This window comes from Nilaparvata lugens, chromosome 4 (assembly GCF_014356525.2).
Source record: "Nilaparvata lugens isolate BPH chromosome 4, ASM1435652v1, whole genome shotgun sequence".
In the NCBI taxonomy this organism is placed as follows: Eukaryota; Metazoa; Arthropoda; class Insecta; order Hemiptera; family Delphacidae; genus Nilaparvata; species Nilaparvata lugens.
The window spans coordinates 10,432,950-10,460,573 of record NC_052507.1 but is presented as its reverse complement, the minus strand read 5'-3'; the positions used below and the strand labels follow the sequence as shown (position 1 = coordinate 10,460,573).

At 36.4% G+C, this 27,624-nt stretch overlaps 1 protein-coding gene across 2 annotated transcripts; it reads left to right on the top strand.

Annotated features, from left to right (window-relative positions):
* Positions 1–3,885: 3,885 nt before the first annotated feature.
* On the top strand, positions 3,886–27,211 carry LOC111049464 (histone-lysine N-methyltransferase, H3 lysine-79 specific). 2 transcript variants are annotated; one of them, XM_039426616.1, is made up of 12 exons: positions 3,886–4,066; positions 6,651–6,728; positions 8,859–9,004; positions 10,190–10,291; positions 11,275–11,737; positions 11,945–12,157; positions 12,239–14,144; positions 17,274–17,501; positions 20,401–20,625; positions 22,649–22,847; positions 24,503–24,628; positions 26,877–27,211. In XM_039426616.1, the coding sequence occupies exons 2-12, from the start codon at positions 6,705–6,707 to the stop codon at positions 26,986–26,988; spliced, it is 3,744 nt and encodes a 1,247-aa protein (XP_039282550.1). In that variant the 5' UTR covers positions 3,886–4,066; positions 6,651–6,704; the 3' UTR covers positions 26,989–27,211. The 2 variants fall into 2 exon arrangements, with proteins under 2 accessions (XP_039282550.1, XP_039282549.1); XM_039426615.1 differs by having other exon boundaries at positions 11,945–14,144.
* The last annotated feature ends 413 nt before the right edge of the window (positions 27,212–27,624 follow it).

Below are 27,624 nucleotides of genomic sequence, written 5' to 3'. Positions count from 1 at the left end.
CTCCAGGGTAATCCTACAATCATGACGCTAAATGACTCAGCATGTGGCCTGGATGATACCAAAGTAAAGACAAGCACAAAGAATATGAAGGCCGCAGAGAATAACATGCAGAACCCAGACACCTCTGATCCAACGGAGAATATGACAACTACAGAGAATAATATGCAGAATACAGACACACCGAGTGAAGCTACAAAAAACGACAAAGCACACAAAGAAGACCACTCCCAATGACACAACCTAATGGAGAGTACTTACCGGACCATGGAAAAAATAGCAACCTATCAAGAAAAACAATAGACAAAAATATAGTCATTTTCTTCCTGAATATACAACGAGGCCTACAAAATAAGATAGAACAATTGATCATAGAGGTGGAAAAAATAAGACCCCATTTCTTACTAATAGCTGAACACGGATTGAGCAAGGACAGACTAGAGACTACTAATATACCAGGCTTCACGCTACAAACCGACTTCTCAAGGAAACTTCACATGTGGGGCGGCGTAGCCATATACTCATCTGACACTCTAGATTACAACTATAAAATTTTGAACACAGACAATTTTTCCAAGGAGCTCACCAGTGAAATGGCTGCTTTGACTTTAAGGACAAAAACTAGGAAACTGACAATAGCTTGTATTTATAGGCCAACATCTGGAAATACCCTAGAGTTTTACGAGTATATGGACAGGTTCTTGACACATATCATGACAGGTAATGGTGACATAGTGATAATGGGGGATTTGAATGTTGACTCACTGCAAAATTCACCCAATTTAAAGAAACTAAAAAACATTTTAGCCCAGCATAACTTGGAAACACTACAGCTTCCACCAACGAGACAAACATCTAACTCTGAGACAAGCATAGATCACTGCATTACAAACCTGTGCAATCCTAAAATAAAAGTAATCGATAATGTAATATCAGACCACAGGGGAATAGAATACACTCTTGATGCATCTATAAGCCGCAGACAAGACGATATGGTGAGCTTTAGACGACTGAATCTTGAGAACATGGATCTGGTGAGACTGGCACTCCAAAGGGAAGACTGGAAGGAACTAATGGGATCAAAAACAGTGAATCAGAAATACAACATTTTTGTAGAGACCATGCTATACCACATGAACTGCATTTGCCCCTTCAAAGCAGGAAGAATAAACAGAAAAAAGACAAGACATTTTAAAGTTACAGAAAGGATTAGAGACCTAAGACAGAGGCTACTTGATGCCAACACCTTATACCAGATGACCGGAACCCACGAACACAAGATCAAATACTCACAGTCAAAGGAAATATATGATAGGGAAGTCAAAGCAGAAAAAAAGAGATACATAACAGACAGAATAAAGCAGTCAACAAATCAAACTAAAGAAACATGGAGGGTAATAAATGAGGAACGAAAAATGAAGAAGAGCACAGGAAATGACGTACTGAGTTTGGTAATGGGTAACAAACTAGAAACAGACCCTCACACCCTAGTGGAATATTTCAATAACTACTTCGTAAATGTTGGCCAAACCAATATTCAAGTGCAAATTCCACCAAATTCTTATCTTGCCACAAACCAGGAAAACGAGGCCCTACTGGAAAGGTTCGAGAGCATATCAAAAAGAGATCTGATTGAAATTTTCCTAATGACCAAGCATAAACACTCGGCGGGAATAGATGGGATCCCGGAAAACTGCTCTACCACTGTCGTGACGAAATTTATCACCCGATTCTACAAATAGTAAACTCCTCTATTGCAGAAGCAACAGTACCAGACTACATGAAAATATCACTTGTCTATCCAAAGTATAAAAAAAATGATAAAACAAATATAGAAAACTTCCGACCAATAGCAACACTGCCTACTTCATCAAAATACCTGGAAAAAGCAATATACCTGCAAATTCTGAATTACCTGAAACAAAACAACAAACTACATCTTCACCAACATGGATTCCGAAACGATAAGACAATAGATACAGCCTTAGCAGACCTCTTATGTTTTGTCACACAAAACTGGGAACAAAAGAAAAAGGTATCCGCAATCTTTCTAGATCTAAAAAAGGCCTTCGACAGTCTAGACTGGAGCATTCTAAAAACAGAAATTTGCAAAATAGGAATACGAGGCCAAGCGGGGAAGTGGTTGGAGGACTACCTAACAGACAGATACCAGTGCGTGGAGCTTAGATACAAGGACAAAGGCAAAACCATGACCGCCAGATCTCTAGCCCAACCTATGAAAAACGGAGTACCGCAGGGATCTGTGCTGGGACCATTATTATTTCTTATTTACATAAACGGTTTGCCCAAACAACTACCAATGTTTTCTAAATGTATTCTATTCGCCGACGACACAACTTTAATCATAAATGGAAAAGACCAGGACGAATTACAATTAAATTATAATACTACCATAGCTTCAACAAAAACAGCCCTGACAAACTTAAAACTCAATATAAACACATCCAAAAGTACAGTAATAAATTTCAATACAAGATCAGCAACCGAAAACCAACTAGATACTGATGAAGAGGTGACAGATACAGCACGATTCTTGGGAATTACACTTGATGCACACCTAACATGGGATAAACACATTGAAAAGTTGGTAGGTAAACTATCCTCAGCCCTCTATGCCATCAAACGTATAAAGGCAATAGCTGACAAAAAAACTGCTCTGATGGCTTACTACTCGCTATTTGCATCACACATGGGCTATGGAATAATAGCATGGGGAGCAGCCCCGCAGACCTACATTGTGCAAATATTAATTCTCCAAAAGAAAATAATAAGAATAATAAATGGTTTACCACACGATACACACTGCAAACCATACTTCATACAGGATAGGATCCTCACTGTAATATCTCTATACATACTTAAAGCAATAATACATATAAAAAAATTCAAACCAGACAAGCCACACAGAAGAAATATCCACAAGCACAACACAAGAAGAAAAAATGATCTTGAAATTCCCTACAACAGACTACAAAAATCACAAAAACAGCCAGATTCCTCAGGGTGTAAATTTTTCAACTGTCTACCGGATGACCTCAAACAAATTGAATGTCAAAACCAATTCAAAAAGGCTCTCAAAAAGTATCTGACTGAGAACCCTCTGTATTCAATACAAGAATTCATGGAGCTAAGCGCTCAACGGAGATTCCGCTGATACCCTAACCTCGCCCTCCTACCTTACCTGACGTGCCCCTGATCTCAATGATATAGGTGGTAAAAATATTATTATTGTATTGAATTGGTATATATTGAAGGCTATTGTTTCCATACACAATCAATGTATGGCTGAAGATAAAGTAATTAATTTTAAATAATGTAGAATTCAGTCATGAGACACATCACACTTTTACCTGATGAGTTGGTTTGATGTTGTTGATGTTACTTCGCTAGGTGGAATTATATGTTAGAGAGCTTGTTGATAATGAATCAGGGATTTACAAGACACATAATACCGATAATATAAATTATTATTTTCCAACAGCTAAACGTTTCTCCTGATGGAAAATAAAATTTAAAGCAATATTAGCAATTTAGAAAAGCAAGGTTAGCAGGTAACTGCAGACAAATAAGTCCTGACCAATCAAATCCTGTCTTTTGAGCGCGTACAATTTCTTCAGTGATACCTGGATCTGGAAAGGTTTTTCTCAATTTATAATAAAACTCAATTTGTTAAAAAACACAATTTGGTTTTTCAAAAATTGTTTGTTTCAAATTAAAATTTTATTTTCGTAATTCTTTCAAATTTCATGATTCTTTCAACATTTTTATTATTACCGCAAAAACGGTTACGGTTGGATTTTCAAACATTCAAATAAATGAGGTTAGAAATAGAAATTAAAAATGGAGAAGTGGGAAGTTGAATTGTTTGTTGTTGATATTTTTTCAAGTGCTTATGCATTATTATTTTTAATTTAATTGACAAATCTACCATTTTTATTGGATTTCAATTCTTTTATTTCCAAAAAGCAAAAAGTGAATTCTGTTTGATGGATGTTATTCTCTTTCAACTCTCAAAGTCTCAATAATTTGGAGCTTCGGAATAGGCATAGTAAGTAACTTACTGTATACGCTTTTACTTTGTTTGATTTAACTTCTGAATTTATGAAACATTGCTTTTTTTATTGAATACGGCAACTTATAGATTATTTTCATAGGTTGATTATTGATATGTGAAAATAAATGTAATGGAAGCTTTGTTAAACCTAATAAATTACTCATAACTTGACCCAACCAATGAATAGACATGACTTGTTTATTTATGTAATAATTTTCCCAACTTAAGATATTTACAGTAGCCTACTATCATAAATTACTGTTAAACTGGCTACTGAAATGTTTCATGAGTTGTAAATAGTTTTCATTTGTTTAGAACCCACCCAAAACTTTAGATCTATTTACATCGCATTATTATCCGCCTCATTAACCAAGCACAAGCCTAGAGCTCATGTGGGCATCACCCTCAGAAAAAAAACACATAATATATGTACGGTACGTTTAGTATTGACCCATTTCTAAGAAACATAGGTCTAGTACCCTAGGTATAATAATAGGCTGTGTTGTTACTTTTGAATAGGCTACTCAGTGGGAATAAAATAATTGATGTAACTCAATGCTCAAATAGGTAGGTAGGTAGGTAGGTATTGGCATCATCTTAATCGCTGGCTTCACGCAGCCAATAACAAAACTGAATGGACATAATAATAATCCCAATAATCTGGAATTGACAGAGAATGCTCAAACTTTCGACCAATTTGATGCAGTTACCCACACAGAATTATCCAAGATCCTTATGAGACTAAAACCAAACAACTCTTCAGGTCACAACAAAATTACATGGAAAATTCTAAGGTACTGTGAGGGTGAAATTAGAGACCCACTGTTGCACATAGTAAACTCATCATTTGAACAAGCAGTATTTCCACAAAGTTTAAAAATTGCCAAGATCCACCCCAAATTCAAAACAGGTGACCATACTGATTCAAAAAACTACAGACCCATAGCAAATCTTCCCATTGTATCTAAGATTATAGAGCGGGTGGCATACAATCAATTGATTTCATATCTGGAGACGAATGGGCTGTTGTCTACGAGCCAGCATGGATTCCGAAAAAAATCACAGTACAGCCACAGCGATTTCCAGACTCTGTGATGAGGTGTGTAAAATATGGTAGTATAAAAAATATCAGGACTGTTTGTCGATCTCCGGAAGGCTTTTGATGTACTCGATTGGAACATACTCAAAACAAAACTAAGAATAATGAGAATTCAAGGCAGAGCACTTGAGTGGATTGAAGACTATCTCCAACATAGAAAACAATATGTAGAGCTGGATTTCCAAAGACGAAATCAAATAATCACTTTCAAATCAACAGCACGATCAGTCAAAAGAGGAGTACCACAAGGGTAAATCCTGGGACCGCTGCTCTTTCTTATATACATAAATGATTTTCCGGATGAATTACAAGAAAACAAAAAGTGTATCCTATTTGCCGACGACACAACTATACTACTTCCCACAAGCAGAAAGGAAAATCGAAATAATATAGTTGAATCAACTCTTACTGAAGCTACCTCGATCTGCAATAGAATGAAACTGGCCATAAATAATGAAAAAACAGTAAACATGAACTTCACCCCAACAAACCAAACCCAGGATGAACCACAAAACAGTAAAAACATAAACATAAAAACAGTGGAAAGCACAAAGTTCCTTAGTGTAATTATTGACAACCATCTATCCTGGAGGCAATACACGGACTATTTATGTAAAAATCTCTCCTCTGCTACATGCGTCATCCGCAGAATCAGAAATATTGCTGATGAGAAGACAGCACTAATCGCATCACTCATTATTTAAGTCACACCTAAGATATGGCATCGTCGCATGGGGATCATCAGCACAGGGTAATCTCGAGAGAATATTGAAGATACAAAAGAGGGCAGTGCGAATCCTACTAAGAGAAAACTACATAGAACTCTGTAAACCACTCTTTAAGCAGACAGGTTTCCTCACAGTAATCTCGATATACATTCTGGAATCCATCATCCTAGTGGTAAACCAAAGTCCGACGAGATAAGCACAGTTATAGAACACGCAACGTGGATGACATAAGCCTCCCCCAGCATCGACTTAAAAAGTATAGTAAATCTCCAGCCTATTCGGGGGCATACCTGTTTAACCTGCTTCCTGGCAACATAAAATCATTAGTGAATGGCAACACCATCATAAGAAGCCTAAAACAATACCTGATGGACAGACCATACTAAAGCATTACAGAATTCATTGATGACCACACCTTCTCACACCTTAAATAAAAGTGAACACCGACACTCCAACGATGGGACGAAAAAGACGATTCCCCGGTCAAGCAGACTGCGGAGAAGACAAAAGAAGTAACAAGTAAGCAAGTAAGTAACAATTAAGTAAGTAAGTAAGTAACAAGTAAGTAAGCACGGTACTTAAAAATTTGTCTCTGTGAATTTTTTTTAGACCTTCAACTTTTTTTAATTATAGAAACATAGACTAATATTTATTTCATTTTATAATATCCTAGTGCATTTGCTTGATTAGGCAAAAATTAACAAACTTGTTACATTTAGCAAACTATAATTTAAATTCTATATGTTTTCAGGATAAATAAAGAAAAGAGTCGAATTAATGACTTGATTTGTCTGCAAGCAACAGTATGTCGAACACAAATAAATCTTCGGTAAGTATGGCAATAATTCATATCATTTCATTTATTTGTCGTCACATAACATCAATTTTTGAGTAACACTCATTTGACTGGTGACATGTCAATACTAGAACAAAATTATATTTATATCGCAGACCTACAAGCATCTTATAAAAACCTTTTTACAACTTCAAAGACATTACTTCATTTATCTATTTGTTGAAAAAATCAATCATATAGTTATGACTGGGAGAGTGGAGAGGCCAGTAGATTTAGCCCAAAACTACTCTTCTCCAAAATTAGCCAGATAGCCTAGTATTTGAGACAGATCATCGTTTAAAAATTCCTAGACATCATGATAAGCCCTGGCTCTCAAAAAACTGGCCATAATCCACTCGAACTTGCTAGTATCCAACTGCTCCAACTACTCCTGCAAGTAGCCTGTTAAAGTAGCGTAGTGCTGCACTCATCTAGCACACCCGCGATCTCTGGAGGTGCACCCTGGGTATGTAGGGATGGCAATATTTTTCGATTTATCGATATATCGGTCTTCCGATATATCGGAAGCAATCTACGATATATCGATCCCCAAAATATCGATATAACTGTTTAACGATATATCTAAAATTTTACTTCGCTTTTTGACAAGAAAACTACTTATTTTAAGTTCAAATGTGCCAACACAGGAAATATCAAGTGTTAGTTAAGTAAACAGAATCACGAAAAAAGTTATCTTTAATATAGATCAAACAATAGGAATATTTTTATAATTTGTGTTATTGATTTTATCTGTTTCAAAAGGCTAGAGTCTATGAACTGTATTTTCATTGTTGTTTCCTGCTGTGTTTCAATTTAGTAGTGTTAACAGACATCGTGCCTTAAACTGTTGATTCAAAGTAAGAACTGAATTCAAAAATTACTAATATATATCAAAATTAGGCCTAACTGAAATAAAAATGTGTACTAACATATAATGATTATTCTAATTATGACCACAGTACTTGAAAAAATGGTCGTATATTCTTTCCATAATATTGTGGCTGAAACAATAACAAACTATAGTGAGGTCCACGTTATAATGGCAGTGGATAAAGATAAAAGAATAGCGATGCCGATTCTCTTCATTAATTAATTATATTTCTACACTGTCAAAAATATAATTGGCATCGTTGTGGACCTATAAAAGGATAGTACCACCGGCTTTGTCGAATGATAGACAAGGATAGCAAAACCAAAGTTGATCAAATACTGTCATAATAACGTGGACCTGACTATACAAACACTGAAAACTGTATCACTTACTGTATCTCGACCGTCGACTGACCGACAATCGACTCTGACAGCTGTTTCTGACCTGACTCCTGTATAACTGTACTGTTGTGAAGTGAAACGTTTTAGATGAAAAGAAAAGAGAGATCAGTTAAATAAAACTGCTTCAAATTAGCATATAATTGAACAAAAATACGTTCAAATGTACATGTACTGGAATCCGATGATCGGACAAAAAATATCGATACAACCGATAATATCGGGACGAATTAGGCGATGGCGATATATCGGGCACAGAATATCGATATATCAAAAATATCGATATATTGCTTCCATCTCCATGCAACATACGAAGCTACCACAATATCATATATCTTGCCTATTTGACTACAGTCAAAACAGTAAAAATCGCAGTTTTGCGAGTATGGGTATGTCAAACAGCATTCGATGTATGGTGATGTACATCAGTCCGGGAAAACAGATTTTTTTATTCTTTTTGATATACATGAGGAAGAGAAGGAGGAATTGGCTGACTACTGTGAGCTGTATACTGATAGCTGACTACTGTATCCTGTGAGCCACACAAGATACCTAGCCTAACAAAAATGGGCTTACAATGTGCATGATGTTCGCAAGAAGATTTATTTCTGATCTAGAAAAATAGAATTATTAAATCTATCTGAAGAAGTTTGTTGTGACTTACCTTTTCAAAAGGACCATATTAGATCTAATTAGCTCTCTTCCAACACCTAAATATGTTTTGAAGCGTTTTCAAAATGATTGTTTCATATTTATATAGCTGACACTCAACTTTTCAACCTGATTATAGTTCATCAAATGAACAATTTTATGCTTTTTAAGGGTACGGTATGTAAAAAACACTTCATTTTTCAGATCCTGAGACCGCCTCTGCGCGAACCCCTGCAAGATCTGCAAGTGCAGTGCAGTGTTGCCAACTCAGATGAGGACACAACTTCTACGATCACGTTGGCAGCCCTGGCCAAGAGAAGAGTTAGCTTCTCGGGTAGAAACAGTGTCAAGTGAGTTCTCCTTTTTAATAGATACTTGTAAGTTGTCCCATTTCAAATAGTTATTTCAATATTTCTCCATTTTAGAATAGATATTAGCATAGAGAAACAATAGCATAAGTAGATATCCCATGGTATAGGGCGTTTATGACGCAACTTTTACTGTTATCTCAAGCCGATTACTGTCGATTATTGTCGATTTTTACTGTTTTGACCGGGTAAGAATGTATGAACGGCACAATATGAGAGACTACCAGCATCATAAAGCTTCACGGGAAAGAACTACGTGGACAATAGGCTTGAGATAACAGTAAAAGTTGCGACATGAACGCCCTATACCATGGGATATCTACTTATGTTATTGTTTCTCTATGATATTAGTAAGTTTTCTCTGTTCAGATAAATGTACTTCAATATTTCCCCTTTTGAAATAGATACTTGTAAAGCCCGTCAGGAATAGCATGAGCTCTAAGTTCAAGATGCGCCGTAGCCCGAGAGAGAATTTTAGTGGTGGGGGAAGCATTTGACTCAGTCTCAACTTGACCTCCGTACGGTGCACATCGCTCCGGTTTGCATAGGCCTAATAGCATAAGCAGTAGGAAAGGCGACAGTGAGCCTTTCCGTCTCAACAACAAGCTCCAGCCACCTCCCCTCTCTTAGTTTCGAGCGGCCTCCCCACTCTCACTCCATTATCTCTCCTCTCGCGCATCTCACAGCTCATGCTATTCCTGCCTAGTAATAAGTTTCCCCTCCTCAGATAGAAACTTCAATATTTCCCCTTTTCAAATAGCCCACATACTTGTAATTTTTCCTTCTTCTGATAGATACTTCAATATTTCCCCTTTTCAAATATAGATAGGCCTACTTGTAAGCCCCACAACACACTTATAGATTTTTGTTTGTACGATATTTTGTGGTTCTTATACATTCTATTTGATTGAACAGATGATTTCAAACAGATGCTGTTTGTCAAGTTCCGTTTAATCTGGTAGAATTCATAAGGACGGCAAAATATCCTACAAACAAAAATCGATGTGTGTGTGCGGGGATAAGTTTCCATTTTCCGATAGATACTCGAATATTTTGCTTTTCAAATATATATTTGTAAATCTTTTTGCATAGAAGTTTTGTTTCTTGACATTTGTGCTTTTTCAAGTTTTATATGTTGCCACCACTCAAATTTGTTTTTTATTATAGGGAATATGTGCCTTGTGCTGAGCCAATCTGTGTAATGAATACGCCTGCCTATGAGGAATTATTCTCACATCTATCATCAGACTCTTCTTGCATAGGAAACAAGTAAGTTCATAAATTATTAAATAATTTGATAAATATTAGTTGAATTAATAAGTTGATAAACTTTATTGGTTATCAATCAAACTTTAATGGATCCCTCCTTCATTGGTTATTTTCACTCACATCTATCATCAGGCTGATCCTGCCTGGGAAACAAGTTCATAAAGTGATGAATAAGTTAGTCAATATAATATAAATTAATAAACTTTGAAAAGGGTCCCTCTTCTATTTGTTTGAAGAATACTACCATCTGTTTTAGAATGGGTTGGGAAAGAAAAGTTTTCATCATCATTATGTGTTAATATTACTGCAAGGCTCTGCAGGCTGAAGCACTTCCAAGCTATACTGTTGAAAAAACACTATAGCACATGGCTCAAGGCAAACAGTGTCCCTCCGAGTCTTAGGTGGTTTGGAACCCACCCAAAGATGTATGCTGTAAAGGTGTAAACTCATTTCTGATTCGTTCATCTATCCGGCCGGGATATTATTTGAAGGGATAGGCCAAGTGTTGAAGGGATATTATTGTATATCCTTATCAGAGAGTCGATAATTATTTGTTGAAGCACTGCCGATTTATGAAGTTACAATACTAAATTCAAATTGCATTCAAACTTCATTGTGATTAATAATTTTCATACTTGTAAAATTAGTTGGATCATGAGCTACACTGTCATTTATTGTAAATTAGTGTATACGCCAGAATATATTAAAACACACATTAATCCTATTTCTAAATGTAATCAATATCTTTATTCAAATACATCAATAAATCCAATCTAATTATCATCTGGCTTATTACACACGCACTAGCCAATAGCTGAAGTGAGGATGAACCTCGGAAATATAGATTGATTATTTATCTATTCATGGAGACAACAGGATACAGGATATTTACAATTGAACTATCCAATTTAGTATATATTTGTTTTTTAAGTTTCTAGCGAATAGTTTTTCTTCAAAATAACAACATTTGTGGTACTTTTCAGTTCTGGACAAACTGACGAGAACATGAGCCAACCACTGAGCGCGAACCGGCCACGGTTGCCGCTTACAAGCAGACCCTCCCTGCAGCAACAAGCCTCCCGCAACAGCTTGCAACAGTATCAAAAGTATCGCAACGGAATGCCGCAACAATTTGCAACGCAAGCTGCAAAAGATACGCAAGACGAAAGCTTCAACAACACTAGCGACATGTCAATGACCGAACCGATTCTGTACGCGAGTTTCGCCAAGGACCAAGCCGCAGTTGACGTGTCGCTTGCTGTAAGCAACATGTCGCTTGCCGCAAGCAACATGACGCACGCTACAGGCAACATGTCGTTGACAACTGTTAACGGACTCGCTGATACAAGCAACGGTGATATGAGTTTCACGAGAGCATTCGGGGTCAGCAACTCCACCTGTATGAACCTTACCAACGAGACTAACAATGGAATGAGTTTCACCAAGGTTAACAATGATCAATATGCAGCCGACGACAGTATGAGTGAGATGAGTTTCACTAAGGCGCTTGTAGATGTTAATGACGACAGGTTTAAGAGCCAGAATAACTCTACCTGTATGAGTTTTACCAAGGCGATGGTGGTGAACGATGAAAACTTGCAGCCTGGTAACGTTTTGAGTCAAAATAGCTGTTCTCAAATGAGTTTCACCAAGGTTAACAATGATCAATATGCAGCCGACGACAGTATGAGTGAGATGAGTTTCACTAAGGCGCTTGTAGATGTTAATGACGACAGGTTTAAGAGCCAGAATAACTCTACCTGTATGAGTTTTACCAAGGCGATGGTGGTGAATGATGAAAATATCCAGCCTAGTAACGTTATGAATCAAACCAGTTCTTCCCACATGAGTTTCACCAAGGCGATGGTGGTAAATGACGAAAACTTGCAGCCTGGTAACGTTTTGAATCAAACCAGTTCTTCCCACATGAGTTTCACCAAGGCGATGGTGGTAAATGACGAAAACTTGCAGCCTGGTAACGTTTTGAACCAAAATAGCTGTTCACAGATGAGCTTTACCAAGGCGATGGTGGTGAATGATGAGAATTTGCAGCCTGGTAACCTTTTGAGTCAAACCAACTCTTCCCACATGAGTTTTACCAAGGCAATGGTAGCAAATGAGAATGAAAATATGCCTTCTGGCAATGTTTTGAGACAGAGTAGCTGCTCACAGATGAGTTTTACCAAGGCGATGGTGGTGAATGATGAGAATTTGCAGCCTGGTAACGTTTTGAGTCAAAATAGCTGTTCTCAAATGAGTTTCACCAAGGCAATGGAAAGGAATGATGAGAATATACCCTCTGGTAATGGTTTGAGCCAGAGTATCTGCTCACAGATGAGTTTCACCAAGGCCATGGTAGGGAATGATGAAAATATGTGTTCGGGAAATGTTTTGAGCCAGAGCACCTGTTCACAAATGAGTTTTACCAAAGCAATGGCAGGGAATGAGAATGAGATTATGCCTTCTGGCAATGCTTTGAGTCAAAGTAGCTGTTCACAGATGAGTTTTACGAAGGCTATGGTAGGGAATGACCCAAACCTTTCCACCGGCAACGCCAGTATGAGTTTCACGAAAGCGTTCGACGCGAAATCGGACAAGATGACGATCGACGACTCGATCTGCGGCGGCAATCCGAGAAACGCGACGCAGCTGACGTTGGGCGCGGAAAGCGAAGAGGAAATGCGAAGACTGATGCTGGAGGTGGAGATGGAGGAGACGTTGGACAGTGAGAAGCTGAAGAGCTATCGGTTGTCGGATGTGAGCTTCCTGGTGAGGGAAAATCTGGTGAGTGGGAAGGGCAGGAAGAATACCGAGAACAAACTGGCCAAATTGAGGAGGTCGTCTATTGCTACTGTCGGGTCGAATTCGCCGATTGATCTGTCGGTGACTGGTAATCGATTTGGGCAGCAGGATATCGACGAAGAAGAAGAGGAAGAAGATGGAGGTGTAGATGATGAGGAGGAGGAAGAAGTGGAGAAGGTGGAAGAAGGAGTGGAAGTAGAGGAGGAAGTAGAAGTGATAAATGGTGAGGAAGAGGATGTAAAACAGTGTGAAAGAGACGGAGAAGACATAGAACAGGATTTGGACCAGGAATCAGGAAGTGTCGTTGAAGAAGATTCAAAACACTTGAAAGGGAGTGAATTGGAGGAAGCAGGACAGAATGAGTTGGTGGTAGAGGAAGAGGTCGGAAGGAGGGAGGAAGTTGGGGAAGAGGTGGAAGTAAAGAGAGGAGGAAGACGGTTGAAAAGAGGTGGAAGGAAAAGCATAGGAGGGAGAGCGTTGGAGATAGCACTGGAAGAAAGCGGGAGATTGAAGGAATTGGAGGATGAGGGGACTCAAGAAGGAGATGAGAATGACGGAGAAGATGATTTAGAAGATGAAATGTGTAGAGTAGAGGGAGAAGAAGAAGATGAAGAGCTGAACAAAATGGAAACTGACGCCGAATGTAATAATGCAGACAACCTTAACATGTCGATTGATAGAAACGACGATATTATGTCAGAGATGGACGTATCGATGACAAACGTGGAAGACAAGGAGAGCAGCAGAAAAGATGAGACATCATTGCATCTAGTGTTGAAAGAGGAGACTATTTTCTCGGCCAGCAAGCGGGAGGAGTCGAAAAAAGCGGATGAGACTTTCCGGTTGAATCTGAGTGAAACGGAAGTTTGTGACAACGAACAAGGAGGAGGAGAGGAGGAGGAGGAGGAGGAGGAGGAGGAGGAGGAGGAGCAGGTTGTGAATAAGAGAGAGGAGATATCAACTGATGGGGCTAGTAGTGAATCCACTCCGCCCACAATGGTGCCCCATGCCCTTCTGTCAATGGTGCCTCCATCGGACCAGGTGCTACAAGGTTGGTGCAATTTTTACTCAAGACCTTATCTATAACTAGCCGTCAGACTCGCTTCGCTCGCCATATCCGTAAGGCTCCACTCCCTGGACCCCCGACTGGATCGTCCAAAAATGAGATCAGCGGGTTCGCTTCGCTCGCCTGCATTTTTCATTTGAGCATGCTTCATTCCATCAGAAAACGCAGAAAAGCTGAGAAAAACGCTGATTTTGGGCGTATCTTTGATGAAATATTACAGTCACCTCATCACAAAATTTTAGACCCTAGCTAAACCAAATTTGATCATTTTCTGTCTATTACTTGATGAAAGAACTGGAAAACGCAAAAAACCGCTAATTTTTTGGCGTATCTTTGGCGTTATTTCAAATTCCTACTAACACAACATTATTACTCCCCAGCTGAGCTTCTGTAGTAAATTTGAACATTTTCTTTTCATTTGTTCTCGATAAAGCTGAGAAAGCGCAAAAAACGCTGGAAAAACGCAGATTTTGGGCGTATCTTTGGCGTTATTTCAAATTCCTTCTAACACAACACTATTACACCCTAGCTTAGCTTCTGTACTAAATTTGAACAATTTCTGTTCATTTGTTCTCTATAAATCTGAGAAAATGCTGGAAAAACGCAGATTTTGGGCGTATCTTGCAAACTTGAGGTCAAGTTTATAAGAACAGTAACTTTAATCCACTATATAAAATAATAAATAAATAAATGTTCATTTCCCAAATAATAATAATAATAATAATTTTTATTTGTTCAATACAGTACAGTCATTATGAATCACAACTATACAATTGAACATTGTCATGTACAAAAAAATCTCTTCAATATTTAACAAAATAAAAATATTCAACATAATAAAAATATAGATATAGCCTATATGATATTACACATAATTCTCACATAAAAATTCATTTACATTATAAAAACTTTTTTCAACAAGGAACTTATGAAGATCTTTTTTGAAAGTCATGCTCTTAAAATCTATATTACCAGGCAACTTGTTTAGAAATTTTGTCCCTATGTAGCTAGTTTTTTTCTCAAAAAGAGTTAGCCTGTGAGGCTGAACGATAAAATTGTTCCTGTTTCTTGTGAAGTGTGAATGTACCTGTGCATTGGTCGTTAAACTGCCCATATTCTTAATCACATATAATAAAGTTTTAAAAATAAAAATACAAGGTACAGTGAGTATGCACAGCCTTTTAAAATAATCTCGACAAGGATGATTGAACCCCAATCCCACTAAACACCTAATAGCCCGCTTTTGCAGAATGAATATCTTATGTTCTGCAGAGACGTGTTACCCCAGAGCTCAATTCCATATGCAATATGTGAATGAATGAGTGCGAAATATAACGTTTTTCCTGTCTCAGGGGGCACACACTTGACTATGTTTCGCAGAACAAATAAACTGCTACTGATTCTGTTCGCCAGTCTGTCAGTATGGGCATTCCATGAGAGATCCTTATCCACAATCAGTCCCAACAGACTCGCCTCTGTCACATTCTCCACAATAGAGTCACCAATGCTAATTACTGGTTCAAATACATAATGTTTGAAACCAAATTGAAGGCACTTACTTTTTTTGGGGTTCACTGACAATAATGATTCATTATAATATTGTACAACAGAATTTGTCTGTAGATTTGCTTCCACCTCCAGTTCATTGAGGCTGTTGTTGTTGAACATTATTGTTGTATCATCAGCGTATAATGTGATACCCACCTCTACTGGGACTGACGATTGCAAATCATTTGTATAAAGAATAAAAAGCAATGGACCCAGAATGAATCCTTGCGGCACACCTCTTGTAACACTCAGTCGCATTGATTCAGCTACCTGGGATTGAGAGTCAATAGCAACAAATTGAAATCGATTTGTCAAATAGGACTTGATTAAACTACAACCGATTCCTCTAATTCCTACCTCTGAGATCCTACTGATAAGTATATCAACATCAACACTGTCAAACGCTTTGGACAAATCCAAAAGTGTACCAATAACAAAGTTGCCATTATCAACCTGATCAATAACACTCTCAATAAAGGTTATAGCCGCAGTTGTTGTTGATTTGCCTCTCACAATACCATTTTGACAGGACGAGATTAAGTCAAATCGCTCTAGATAATCCATTATTCTGTTATAAATTAGTTTCTCAAACACTTTGGATAGAGCTGGCAAAATGGAAATGGGCCTATAGTTATTCACATCTGTTTTCACACCCTGCTTGAACAATGGTTTAACCTTGGCAATTTTTAGTAGATCTGGAAATATTCCAGTCTCTAAGGCATTATTTATTATGAAAACTAGTGGATCAACTATTTCATTACTACATTCCTTAATTACATCCACTGGGATATTATCCCAAAGAAACTAAAACTAGTAAATCAATTACAGAAAATATTAGATAAATTACTATTACATACAATAGTTAGTAACAATTATAAAAATTACTTATAATGTCTCCTCCACATGCTTAGTGTTTTCTGTGGGGAAATTGACCTACTCCATGTTCTGGGTTTTGCTGGTTTCGCCGAATTAGTATATTATTATGCTAAAAATTATACTTCTTATTCTAAAACATTACATTTTGTAATTTGTATTTATTTTGTGAACACTTTTCGTAAGGCAATAAAATTTGAAATTTTCTAAATTCTAGAGTAGGTTGATAGTAATAATATTTCAATGTAGCCTAGATCCTTTTTCAAGTTTTCTAGAAGTTGAACAGTTTTGACTTCTGGATTCAACTTTAATCTTGAAGGTACAATCCAACCTTCAAATAGGAAAATGAGGTAAAAACAGTTGTCAGCCAATTTAGAATTTTAAAAACATGTAATTAGAAAAGTATGAAATGTGAGAAGGAAGCTTCGAGATTAATTCGATTTTTTAATTTATAATTATAAACTTCTGATGTTATGAAAACTTGAGTTCAAGTAAACTTGACTTCATGTTTTCAAAATCACCCGTTCAACTCAAACGTTAAAAGAAACTTAACCAATGTAAACGCAGCTATAGACGTACACCACTATTATACACTACCGTATACTACACTGCTATATCGAGAAATTGAGATCACATGCCAAATAGTCTGAAAAAACTAGTATCTTGTAACAATTTAAACCCTTCTTTATACAGGATGCCCAAGAAGCAAACGGAAGTCAGACTCGTTGGACTTGAGTCGCGAGGAGGGTGACGTGATTGAGAGTCCGTCGAAGTTGGCACGCCTGGAGCCTGTGACGTCATCAAGAGAGATAGTCACGTCCTACATGGAAAAAGAAGAAGAACAGCTGCCGACCAGTGCGCCTAGAATTTCAAATTCGACAAGAAGCAGAACACCTCGCCAATCTTGCGGCTCACATTTAGGTTGGTAAATTATGATCAAATTTTGCAATTTCTTTCAAATTATTTGTTCAAAATCCAACTCACATTCAGTGAACTATAGATAATTGAAAAAATCTGGTGTGGCGCACTCACACAACTTTCCTTGCCGTTATGAAAATTGATCACCTGACGCTAGTGTCCACGCGCATCTCAAGTCTACTATTCAAAGATCTCAGCCAGCTGGTGACAGGGCAATAACGCTGGAGACACACGAGGTCTGCTATCTCTTCATATTGAATCATTTAATAGAATCAACAATTGCCAACCGTTTGCAATTGGATAATCACATTTTCTCGAATTTCGAGCTTATTTTTAATTTTAGGTGGAAATGTTACTGAACATTAATTGTAGAGATTCTCATGCTCAATCTATTCCACTCAAAAGTTTTTGTTTAAATTGTATCTGAAGCCTGATAATTGAGAATCTAAAATCAAACTTTGCATAGATGGGGCGGAGCTCCTGAAATTTTTACAGATATGGGTCTTGTGGCAGTTGATAGAGCTTATCGATGACTATTTCAGATATAACTTTAATCAAAATCGTTGGAGCAGTTTTCGAGAAAATCGCGAAAAACCCTGTTTTTGACAACATTTTAGCCGCCATCTTGAATCGCATTTGATCGAAATTGTTCGTGTCGGATCCTTATATTGAAAGGACCTTACGTTCCAATTTTCAAGTCATTCCGTCAATTGGGAGATGAGATATCGTGTACACAGACGCACATACACTCATACACACACACACACACACACACAACACACACACACACACACACACCACACACACACACACACACACACACAACACACACACACACACACCACACACACACACACACACACACACACACACACACACACACACACACAGACCAATACCCAAAAACCACTTTTTTGGACTCAGGGGACCTTGAAACGTATAGAAATTTAGAAATTGGGGTACCTTAATTTTTTTCGGAAAGCAATACTTTCCTTACCTATGGTAATAGGGCAAGGAAAGTAAAATAGTTTAAACTATTGGCCGTTTTGACACTTACTGATTGTCGACGGATATTTATCGGCCTACACTCAGAATTGCCCTCTGATTGGCTTAGAACCAACTGTTGCTGAGAATGAGCCAATCAGAAGACAATTCTAAGTATCGTCTGGCGACAATCGGTAGTTGTAAAAACGACCATTCTCAACAATTTTACTTTGTAAAAATAATTAATGACTGAAAATTTTGTGAAGTGTACAACTAAAAGATTTAACCTATTTCGGACCTTATCTAAATTTGGGAGAGGAATAGTACAAGGTTACCTTATTTTTTATCTTCCTATCATTTTGATGATATATTAATTGTATGAATAAATAAAGAATAATCGGCAATCGGAGTACATTCTGTTTCTTCAGGACATACAGGTATTGACGATAAATAATGTCGGCCGGCAATCAGTAAGTGTGACAAAAGGAACAAGAAAATCGCGATTGGTATACCACTATTCTTATAGGATATTTGTGTTTCGGTAGAACCACAGTCATTACTAGTGGTTACCCGGCTTCAGGAAAATTGCATAAGGTGAACATAGCTGTTGACTAGTCAACGTTGAAAAAAGAGGAAAATGAGTAAATTTGAAGGGATAGATTTGTAATAATACAAAACATCCCAGTGTTTTCATTATGGATAGAAATCACAACATCTCACCAGCAAACAGTATCCGAAGTAACAATAGAATTAGTATAACAACTCTCAAGAATGTGTTCTTTTATATTGTAATTTTGTTCTGTTTTTCGCTGATTTTTAAGAGAAGCGACACATCTCAAATGCTGCGTCAAAAGAAAAGTGACACAGAATCAATTTGCGGAATATTATCAGAATAATATGACTGTTTTTGCGTAGGCCTGTCTACCACCTGGAATAATATCAAACAGTAACTTAGCTGGCATACGCTAGAGAGCATCAAGTAGTGTCACTTCTCTTTTTCTGAATTGTTGAACACTGGTTCCCACGAAAAATGACATCCCTTGACTATCACAGAGTAGAGATAATATAACAATTTATTTAGATAGTCACATCTCATTTTGAGTCAGTTCTCTTGATCAGCTTTTGCTTTATTATTCTTGAATAAGCGACATATCAACGCATTTCGTCACATTTTCATTCTTTTTATGGTAATTAGAAACAAGAAACACGACTGTTCTCATTGAGGAGGTGGTAATTTCAATGAATATCATTAATTTTATCTCATAATCTTATAAAATAGTTTGGGTCTCTATGGGTTGTAAAATGGTTTAGTGCTTACTGAAACCCCAACCACTTTTGTATTCGGGCTACACAAAACTACTTTCGCATCTCCTGTTTAATTGTGTCTTTTGAGTTGTGCCACTCTTCTTTTGAGGCAGAAGTTGAATGGTGTCACTTTTCGTGCGGATAAAAGTAAATTCGAATGGCTTTTGTTGGTGGGGAGTCCCTTGCGGGAAGGTCCCACCGCCTGAATATATAATTTAAGCCGTCAATTGGCCTTACGACTGTCATACTTCAGCCGGGACCGACAGTTTAACGTGCCCATCCGATAACACGGGAGTGATCTGGTTAAAAAACTTTTGGTTATGAGAGGGATTGAACCCGGGATCTCTGTGCTGCTACGCAAGCACTCTATCCACTAGACCACGGATCACTCCTGCGGATGAGCGATTTGTATTTTGTGTCATGTTGGATGTATATTATTGAGAATAAAATTCTATTCGATTAATGTATGTTGTTTGCTTCTCATCAAATGTATGTTGCTCGCCACGTCATCAAACAAAAAAGTCTATTCAACTCTATTTATAAACTTTACAAACTACATTTTTACATATATAAACTGTATTTTATTCTATTGTATTCTATTCTATTATTTTAGACCAGAGCATGGCGTTCTCGGAGGTGGACTTGTCGCTGTGGCAGGGCAGCGAACTGAACAGCACAAGTGGCACCTCTTCACTGTGCACGTCGGCTAGCACTGCAGCGGTGCCTGTCTGCTGGCAACAGGTGCAGGTCGGGTCACACCACACGCGCTACACCTTCTACGAGGGAGCACTGGTGGCCAATGTCCAAGACGGCCAAGCCGAGCTCACTGTCGATCAAGGTTTGTGTCATCTGTCAGACTATTCACATATTCAGCTACAGACAATTCTCTTTCATTTGGATATTATCTCAGGCCACTCCCGTGTATCGGATGTACACGTGCTCTGTCGGTCCCGGCTGCCTAAAAAGCAGTCGTTAGGTCATGTCAGAGGCCCTCAAATTGATCAGTTGCGACCTGAAAACTCTGACACCAGACCTGAGCCAGCCAGGTCACTCGATATTATTTGGATATTGCAAAAATTAGATTTTTGTTGTCCATTAATGAACACCGGTTAAATTTGAATTAGGCTAGCTACTAACAGTAGGACATGCATGTTTTGTCATCAGCGAGAGGCTTCACAAAATAGACAACCAATTTATTTATTTTATTTATTTATTCAATTATTAAGAATTACACAACTTACAGAAAAGTACCACAGGCTGAGACGCCCAAAACGGTTCCAATTCTAATGTATATAATAATAAATAAACCACTGGAAAATTACAAATTATAATGATACAAAAATACCTCAAATAGAGCAGCTATGAAAAAATATCATACAAAAACCTAACCTCAAAAATTTTGCTTGTAGCCTTTCGCTGTGATTACATAACAATGTATGACGAAATGTCTTATGCCTGAACATTTAGAATCCTTATTCAATGTAATTTCTCAGTTTAAATGTAATTTTGGTGGCTTACAATGCAATAAGCATTAGTGAGATGAGCTGTTATTGGAAAATGTGCAAGGTGAATGAATGTGAGAGTGAATGGTTGCTAGTCTTTTCTTTCTCTCTTCATTTTCTTTCTCCATTTATCCATGAATTGAAAATTAATTTGAGTGATATTCATTCCTACTTGCAAACGTGGAGTATTTATACTTCCAGCAAGTAGTATTTTTTATTCCAATTCACAAATTTCTTTTTAATAAAGCATACCAGTACTTATTCTACTAGTAGCTCTGTGAACAGTACACCTCACGCAGTATTCTCATCCACAAGTACCTGATTGAAACTATAGACCTTATGGAAATACAGCAATAGACTGGCTTCTCCACACATCTGTGTAATCACTTGTCAGCTGATGAATAATTCTATAGTCTGATTTTTACTCTAATATTGGCGTATGAAGGAGGCTCCTTTTTCCTTTTTATATTATCCTTGAAATGCAAAATTTCCAAAAACCTTGTATATACGTCGACGCGCAATCAAAAAAGGAACATACCTGTCAAATTTCATGAAAATCTATCACCGCGTTTCGCCGTAAATGCGCTACATATAAACATTCAAACATTTAAACATTAAGAGAAACGCCAAACCGTCGACTTGAATCCTAGACCTCACTTAGCTCGGTCAATTAATATTTTTTAAATAATTTTTCATCAAACTGAGTTGTGTGTTTTTGTAAATATTGTGAGTTTGAATAAATAAAATTTCAATTTGAAATTTGAATGTGTACACACATGTTAATCATGCATTTCCTACCATTAGTGGCCAGCCTTATGTATCGTGAAAGATAATTCCTCAAATTTGATGTATCGTGAATTGACCCACAAATATTCACGGTTTTAAATCATTATAAATTTGGATCAGCCGTTTGGCACGCACGTCAGTGACCGGCTTAATCTGGATTCGCCCACATTACTGACAGTGAACAGTCATCATGCATGTCCTGTAGTTAGTGGCCACCCTAAGACACTTTGTCTCGAATAAACAGAATGAAACTACAACAGAGTTATTACCTATAAAGTGTATCGTCATGGAAAACAATATCTATAGAATAATGTCTTCCATTTATTTTATTTAGAATGAATAATAAAATTATTCAAATTAATAAATTTGTCATGTTCGTAGATTCATAAATAAATAAATTCATTAGCCTACTTTACTTTCTGGACTGTGTCATCAGTCATCACCTGAATTTGGAAAAAATAACAGAAGGATTGCCTTAGTATTCTATCTACCAATGTTTTCACACCAGTGTGGTTTGTTACATAAATATATAAATAGATGAATTCATAAATTTGTGGTGTCTCTCGATTTCAGATTGTGACGACCACTACGTGGTTTGTGCTCGCAAAGCGAACCGGTTGTTCGGCGAACGGGTGGCCGCTTCCCAGAGCGAGGTCGAGGCGATGGATGTGATTGGCGAGATCAACCGATTCGTCTACGAACACGACAATCTGCACAGGGACCTCTGGCGGCTCTGGAGAAACGGCAAACTCGATATTAACGACGATGGAAGGTTAGACTTTGACTATTTCGATTAATCTATATCATAATATAGACATAACCTATGTATATTTGGACAATTTGAAACTAAATTAGGAAATTGAAAAAGTTTGGGCAGTAGCCTGTTTTTTCTTTTCCGATCATTGTATTGTTTGTGCTAACCTAATAAATAAATAAATAATAAAGTAAAGAACTGGCTTATACCACTACCTCCGTAAACAAAGCCGTAGTGCATTCGTGTGACGTCAGCACAGGTAGGACTTCTACACCAATAAAAACACTAGCTGATACAGATCAGCTGAAATCAACGAATTTTTATTGGTGTAGGAGCCCTACCTGTGCTGACGTCACACGAATGCACTACGGCTTTGTTTACGGACGGGATTGGAAAATAATGTTTGGCGCATCATTCGTTTGAACTACTGGACTGATTAACTTGAAATTTTGCATATAGATTCTTAATTAACCGAGGATAGTACAGGCCTATTTTCAATTCTTCAAAATTTCATTACGTCAAGTTTTCAGTTTGTCAAGTTTTAAAATAAACCCTTGCGAAGCACGGGTTACCTGCTAGTCTTATAAGAATTTATATTGTAAATTAAAATGTCACGTGGTAAACATTGGTATTATCAATGGAAGGTATTATTTAAACTAGCAATTTATTTTAATCACCACCAGCCTTAAGGCCTTGCAAAGGCTAAAAATAAACTTTCTAATCGTGATATTTTTCAAAGTTTTTCGATTTGTATATCATTAAGCTATCAAAATGAAAAAGTTTTCTCAGGAAAACATTTTTTCCGATCATTACTTTAAATTTTTGGGACAGAACATTTCGAATATCCATTTTCAATATAGAGTTATTCAATTTACTAAAAATAACTTTTTGTTGAGTTATTTTTGATAAATTGAATAGGCCTAACTTTTTCAAAAATTGATATTTACAGAAAATTTTTGTTTTACTAGATCATCAATACCATGAAGAATCCATCCTCTGAATCTCATGGATTTATATCATACCGAATTCGAAATGTTCCGTCCCAAAAATTCAAACTTCAGACGCTCATATCTCAAAAAGTAATGATCGGAAAAAATGTTTTCCTGAGAAAACTTTTTCATTTTTATAGCTTAATGATTTACAAATAGAAAAACTTTGAAAAATATCACGAGTAGAAAGTTTATTTTTAGGCTTTGCACACTCTTAAGAAGGTTGAGACTATTAGAAGTTTATACAATTCATTCATTTATTCATAGATTCATTCATCAATCATACAACGTATAATTAAGTGAATGATATAAAATTTGTTGCATAAGTACTGACGTTGTGTAACTTTTGCATAATATAAAAAACACTGTTTATTTGTGAATTGCATTTGTATTAGCTCAATATTAATAACAAGGCAGCAATTTCTTGTTGAAATAAAGCAACACATCTTCTGAGATGTGTTAGTTTTATTTCAACATATGTGCTGGTTTTATTATTCATTTCAACACATCTTCTGAGATGTGTTGAGATGCGTACTTAGATGTTTCGGTTTCAACACAAAAATGCAGTCTTGTTACTAATAAATGTGGAGTTGACAAGTAATAAAACAGTGGTTTTTGAAATAAATAGTAGTTTATCTATGAGTTGAAACATTTTTCAATATTATTTAATTATTTTCTGTACAGCTTGAAGTACAATGCAGTCTGCTTCGAGACAAGGAAATGGTTCAGTGTCACAATGGACCCGGATATTACATGGGAAGCAGTTCCTGATGACGCCATAGTTTTCAAATCATTTATTGGTGACATCAAGTGAGTACAACTCAGTTTCATTAATCCTTACTGAATTCTCACATATCAGTATCAGTGAACGTGTCCGGTACAGTGAAAATATAATTCCCATGAGTCTTGATGGAACCATTCACACTCAGCCCGGCCGAGTGAGTATGAATAGTCCCATTTGAACTTATGGGAATAATATTCTCACTGTACCGGACACGTTCACTGATACTGGTATTTGTGAATTCGCCTTTAGAAGACTTTTGAAAAACTGATGACAGCCTTTTATTCTTCAATATCTGGTGAATTCACTTGAGATTTGTATTGAAAATTTTGCTGTCCTATACGTGCAGTATATTTTCAATATATTGAAAATGATGTTAATTGGGATGAAAATGTAATACAGCAATCACGGTAAAATACTTGGAAGCTATTTCCTCTTACGGAGGAGACGATAAGCAGTCGGTCCCGACTACCTAAAAAGTGGTCGTTATCTCATCATCATCTCTCTCACTTATTACTCACGCACAAGCACAAGAGATTATGTGGGCTTCATCCTCAGTATTATTAACGTTATAAAATCAGTGGAAATGATAGGAAGGCATTGTTCCTACTTTTCTGGTAATCATACTTGGTTCATAGGCGTAAAATAATCCAAGAAGATGGAAAAGTTAATTATACAATTAATTAATATGTTTTGACAGTAGAGTACATAACATTTGGAAAATTGGATGTTGTACAAAATACAACACGCGACTGCTCGTGTGATTGGGTAGGGCGCGACTACCGGAAGGTTAATTATTCGGCAAGAAAATATATTTTTCCTTGATTCAATTATAAATCTGCATATATTCACATTGTTACTTTTACTTCATTCGATCAAAACAGATTCCATCTTTACCTATTTATTACTTCTCTTTTAATAGCCTATAGGATTAGATTATCATTATGACTATTATTACTACATTTATTATGATCATTATATTACATTATTTCACTGAAATCGGGATTATTCACTAGATATGAGTTTTCTACAACGAAAATCAATTATTGTTCAATATTATTATAATTCATTATACCCGAATAAATTTAATAATAATGTATTTTGTTTGGTAATTATATTATTGTCTTACAAATATCTGCATAATCTATATCGGCTAGCGCACAAGTTCTTAACTTATGCTAGTCGAGCCACGAATTGATAAAAAAGCTTGATGTTTTGCTTTCTCTATTTACTAATTTGATTGACATTTGTGTTTTATTACAGAAAAATTATTTTCAAATTCAAATTGTATTTAGAGGACAATTCATATAATTGTAATGTATTTTATGGCAAATAAATTGATTTTGATTTTTTTGATTTTTATAAAGTAAACACCACTTTAAAATTGGTTTGCTATTCTAGTCTGTCATTAAACAAAGCAGATAGCGCTATCGGTTTCTATAGTGAGTAAGGTCTATAAATACCTTTAGGCTAGGCGCACACCAGTTAGTCAAGACATGATCAGACACGTTTAGTCACAATACTTCACATAGTTGCTTATGAAGACATGTCTAATTGCAATGACTAATCAGTGTGAGTTGCGTCTTACGCAACAATGTGGAAGTTTTGTGACTAAACGTGTCTGATCATGTCTTGACTAACTGGTGTGCGCCTAGCCTTATAGTATTTATAAACCTTGATAGTGTTTTCTAGTGAGGTCCACGTTATAATGGCAGTGGAGAAAGATAGGAGATCAACGTTGCCGATCCTTGTCGATGCCTTCTATAGACGGTAGCTGATACAGGTCTATTGATGTAATTTTAACTGTTCGTTCTCATTTAAAATATATAATTATATTAATTAAGCAAGAAATTTTTCAATAATTTCACAATGAATTTTTATAATTAAGATGAAATATTTTGTTTATTAATTATCAATTCTACTTTGTTGAAAGAAGATCTGGCAACAGAGCAAAGCGAGAAAGAGATAGTGCTATCCGCTTTGTTGAATGATAGACAAGGATAGCAATACCATTGCCAATCAAACACTGCCATTATAACGTGGACCTCACTGTAGCTCCGTACCGTTGCCAAAAGTCTTTTAGTTACATTTCATTCACGATTTAAAAAAAATAATTTTGTAATTTATTATTAATTATTGTTCTCTATTAATTGCTATGTTTTATAATTTTATCTATGCATGTGGCTTTTATTGGCTATTTTTGTTGAATACTTTTTTGTGTTATTCGTCTTTGCGGGAAGAATAATATTTGATTAATCTTTGTTATTTGTTTTACAGAGAATCGTACATCAAGCATTTGTACCGTTGCTCCTTATTGAGTCCGAATCGCCTGAGGCATTTCACCGATTCTCTCGAAAAGTTCGTGACTACGCCGAAAGAAAAGGAATGACAATCCTACAATAATAGTAATCATACTCTTCTTGTCTTTAAAACTATCATTTAAAAATTTAACATTTCATTCATCAAAAGTGTTTTATGTAGTCTAGTTCTTATTTTTTATAACAATATTACTTTGTAAATAATGCTTTAATTTAAATTAAAAATAAAATAATATTTACCTTATTTTTCCTCTCCCTATCATTTATATGATTTATACTTACTATATCAATAAAGTATTGTTTTCTATCATTTTGGCAATCCATTTATGTTTTTTCAGGGTGTGTGCACATAGAACGCGGTCAGGTGTTCTTTCTATGGACAAAATGGCGGCGGTCAAATACAAGCGTTGTAGATGGATTTCTCAATTAAATACAAATTTAAGAAAATTAGGATACTATCAGATAGAAAGCTGGTAACTGTAGCTTCAGTATCAATATTAAATAATGTGATAAGCGTGCCTCTCTCGAACTTATTTAATAATTAACCTCGAATGGTAATTATTGTTAATTAACCTCGAATGCTTAATTATTGTTAAATTAACCTCGGATTTCAAGAACGTGGAACTCGGACCGTCTTACCACACTCTGTGTGCACACACCCTTCCCTTCTAATAGGATGCCTTCAAAATTATTTTTTGGCAAAACAA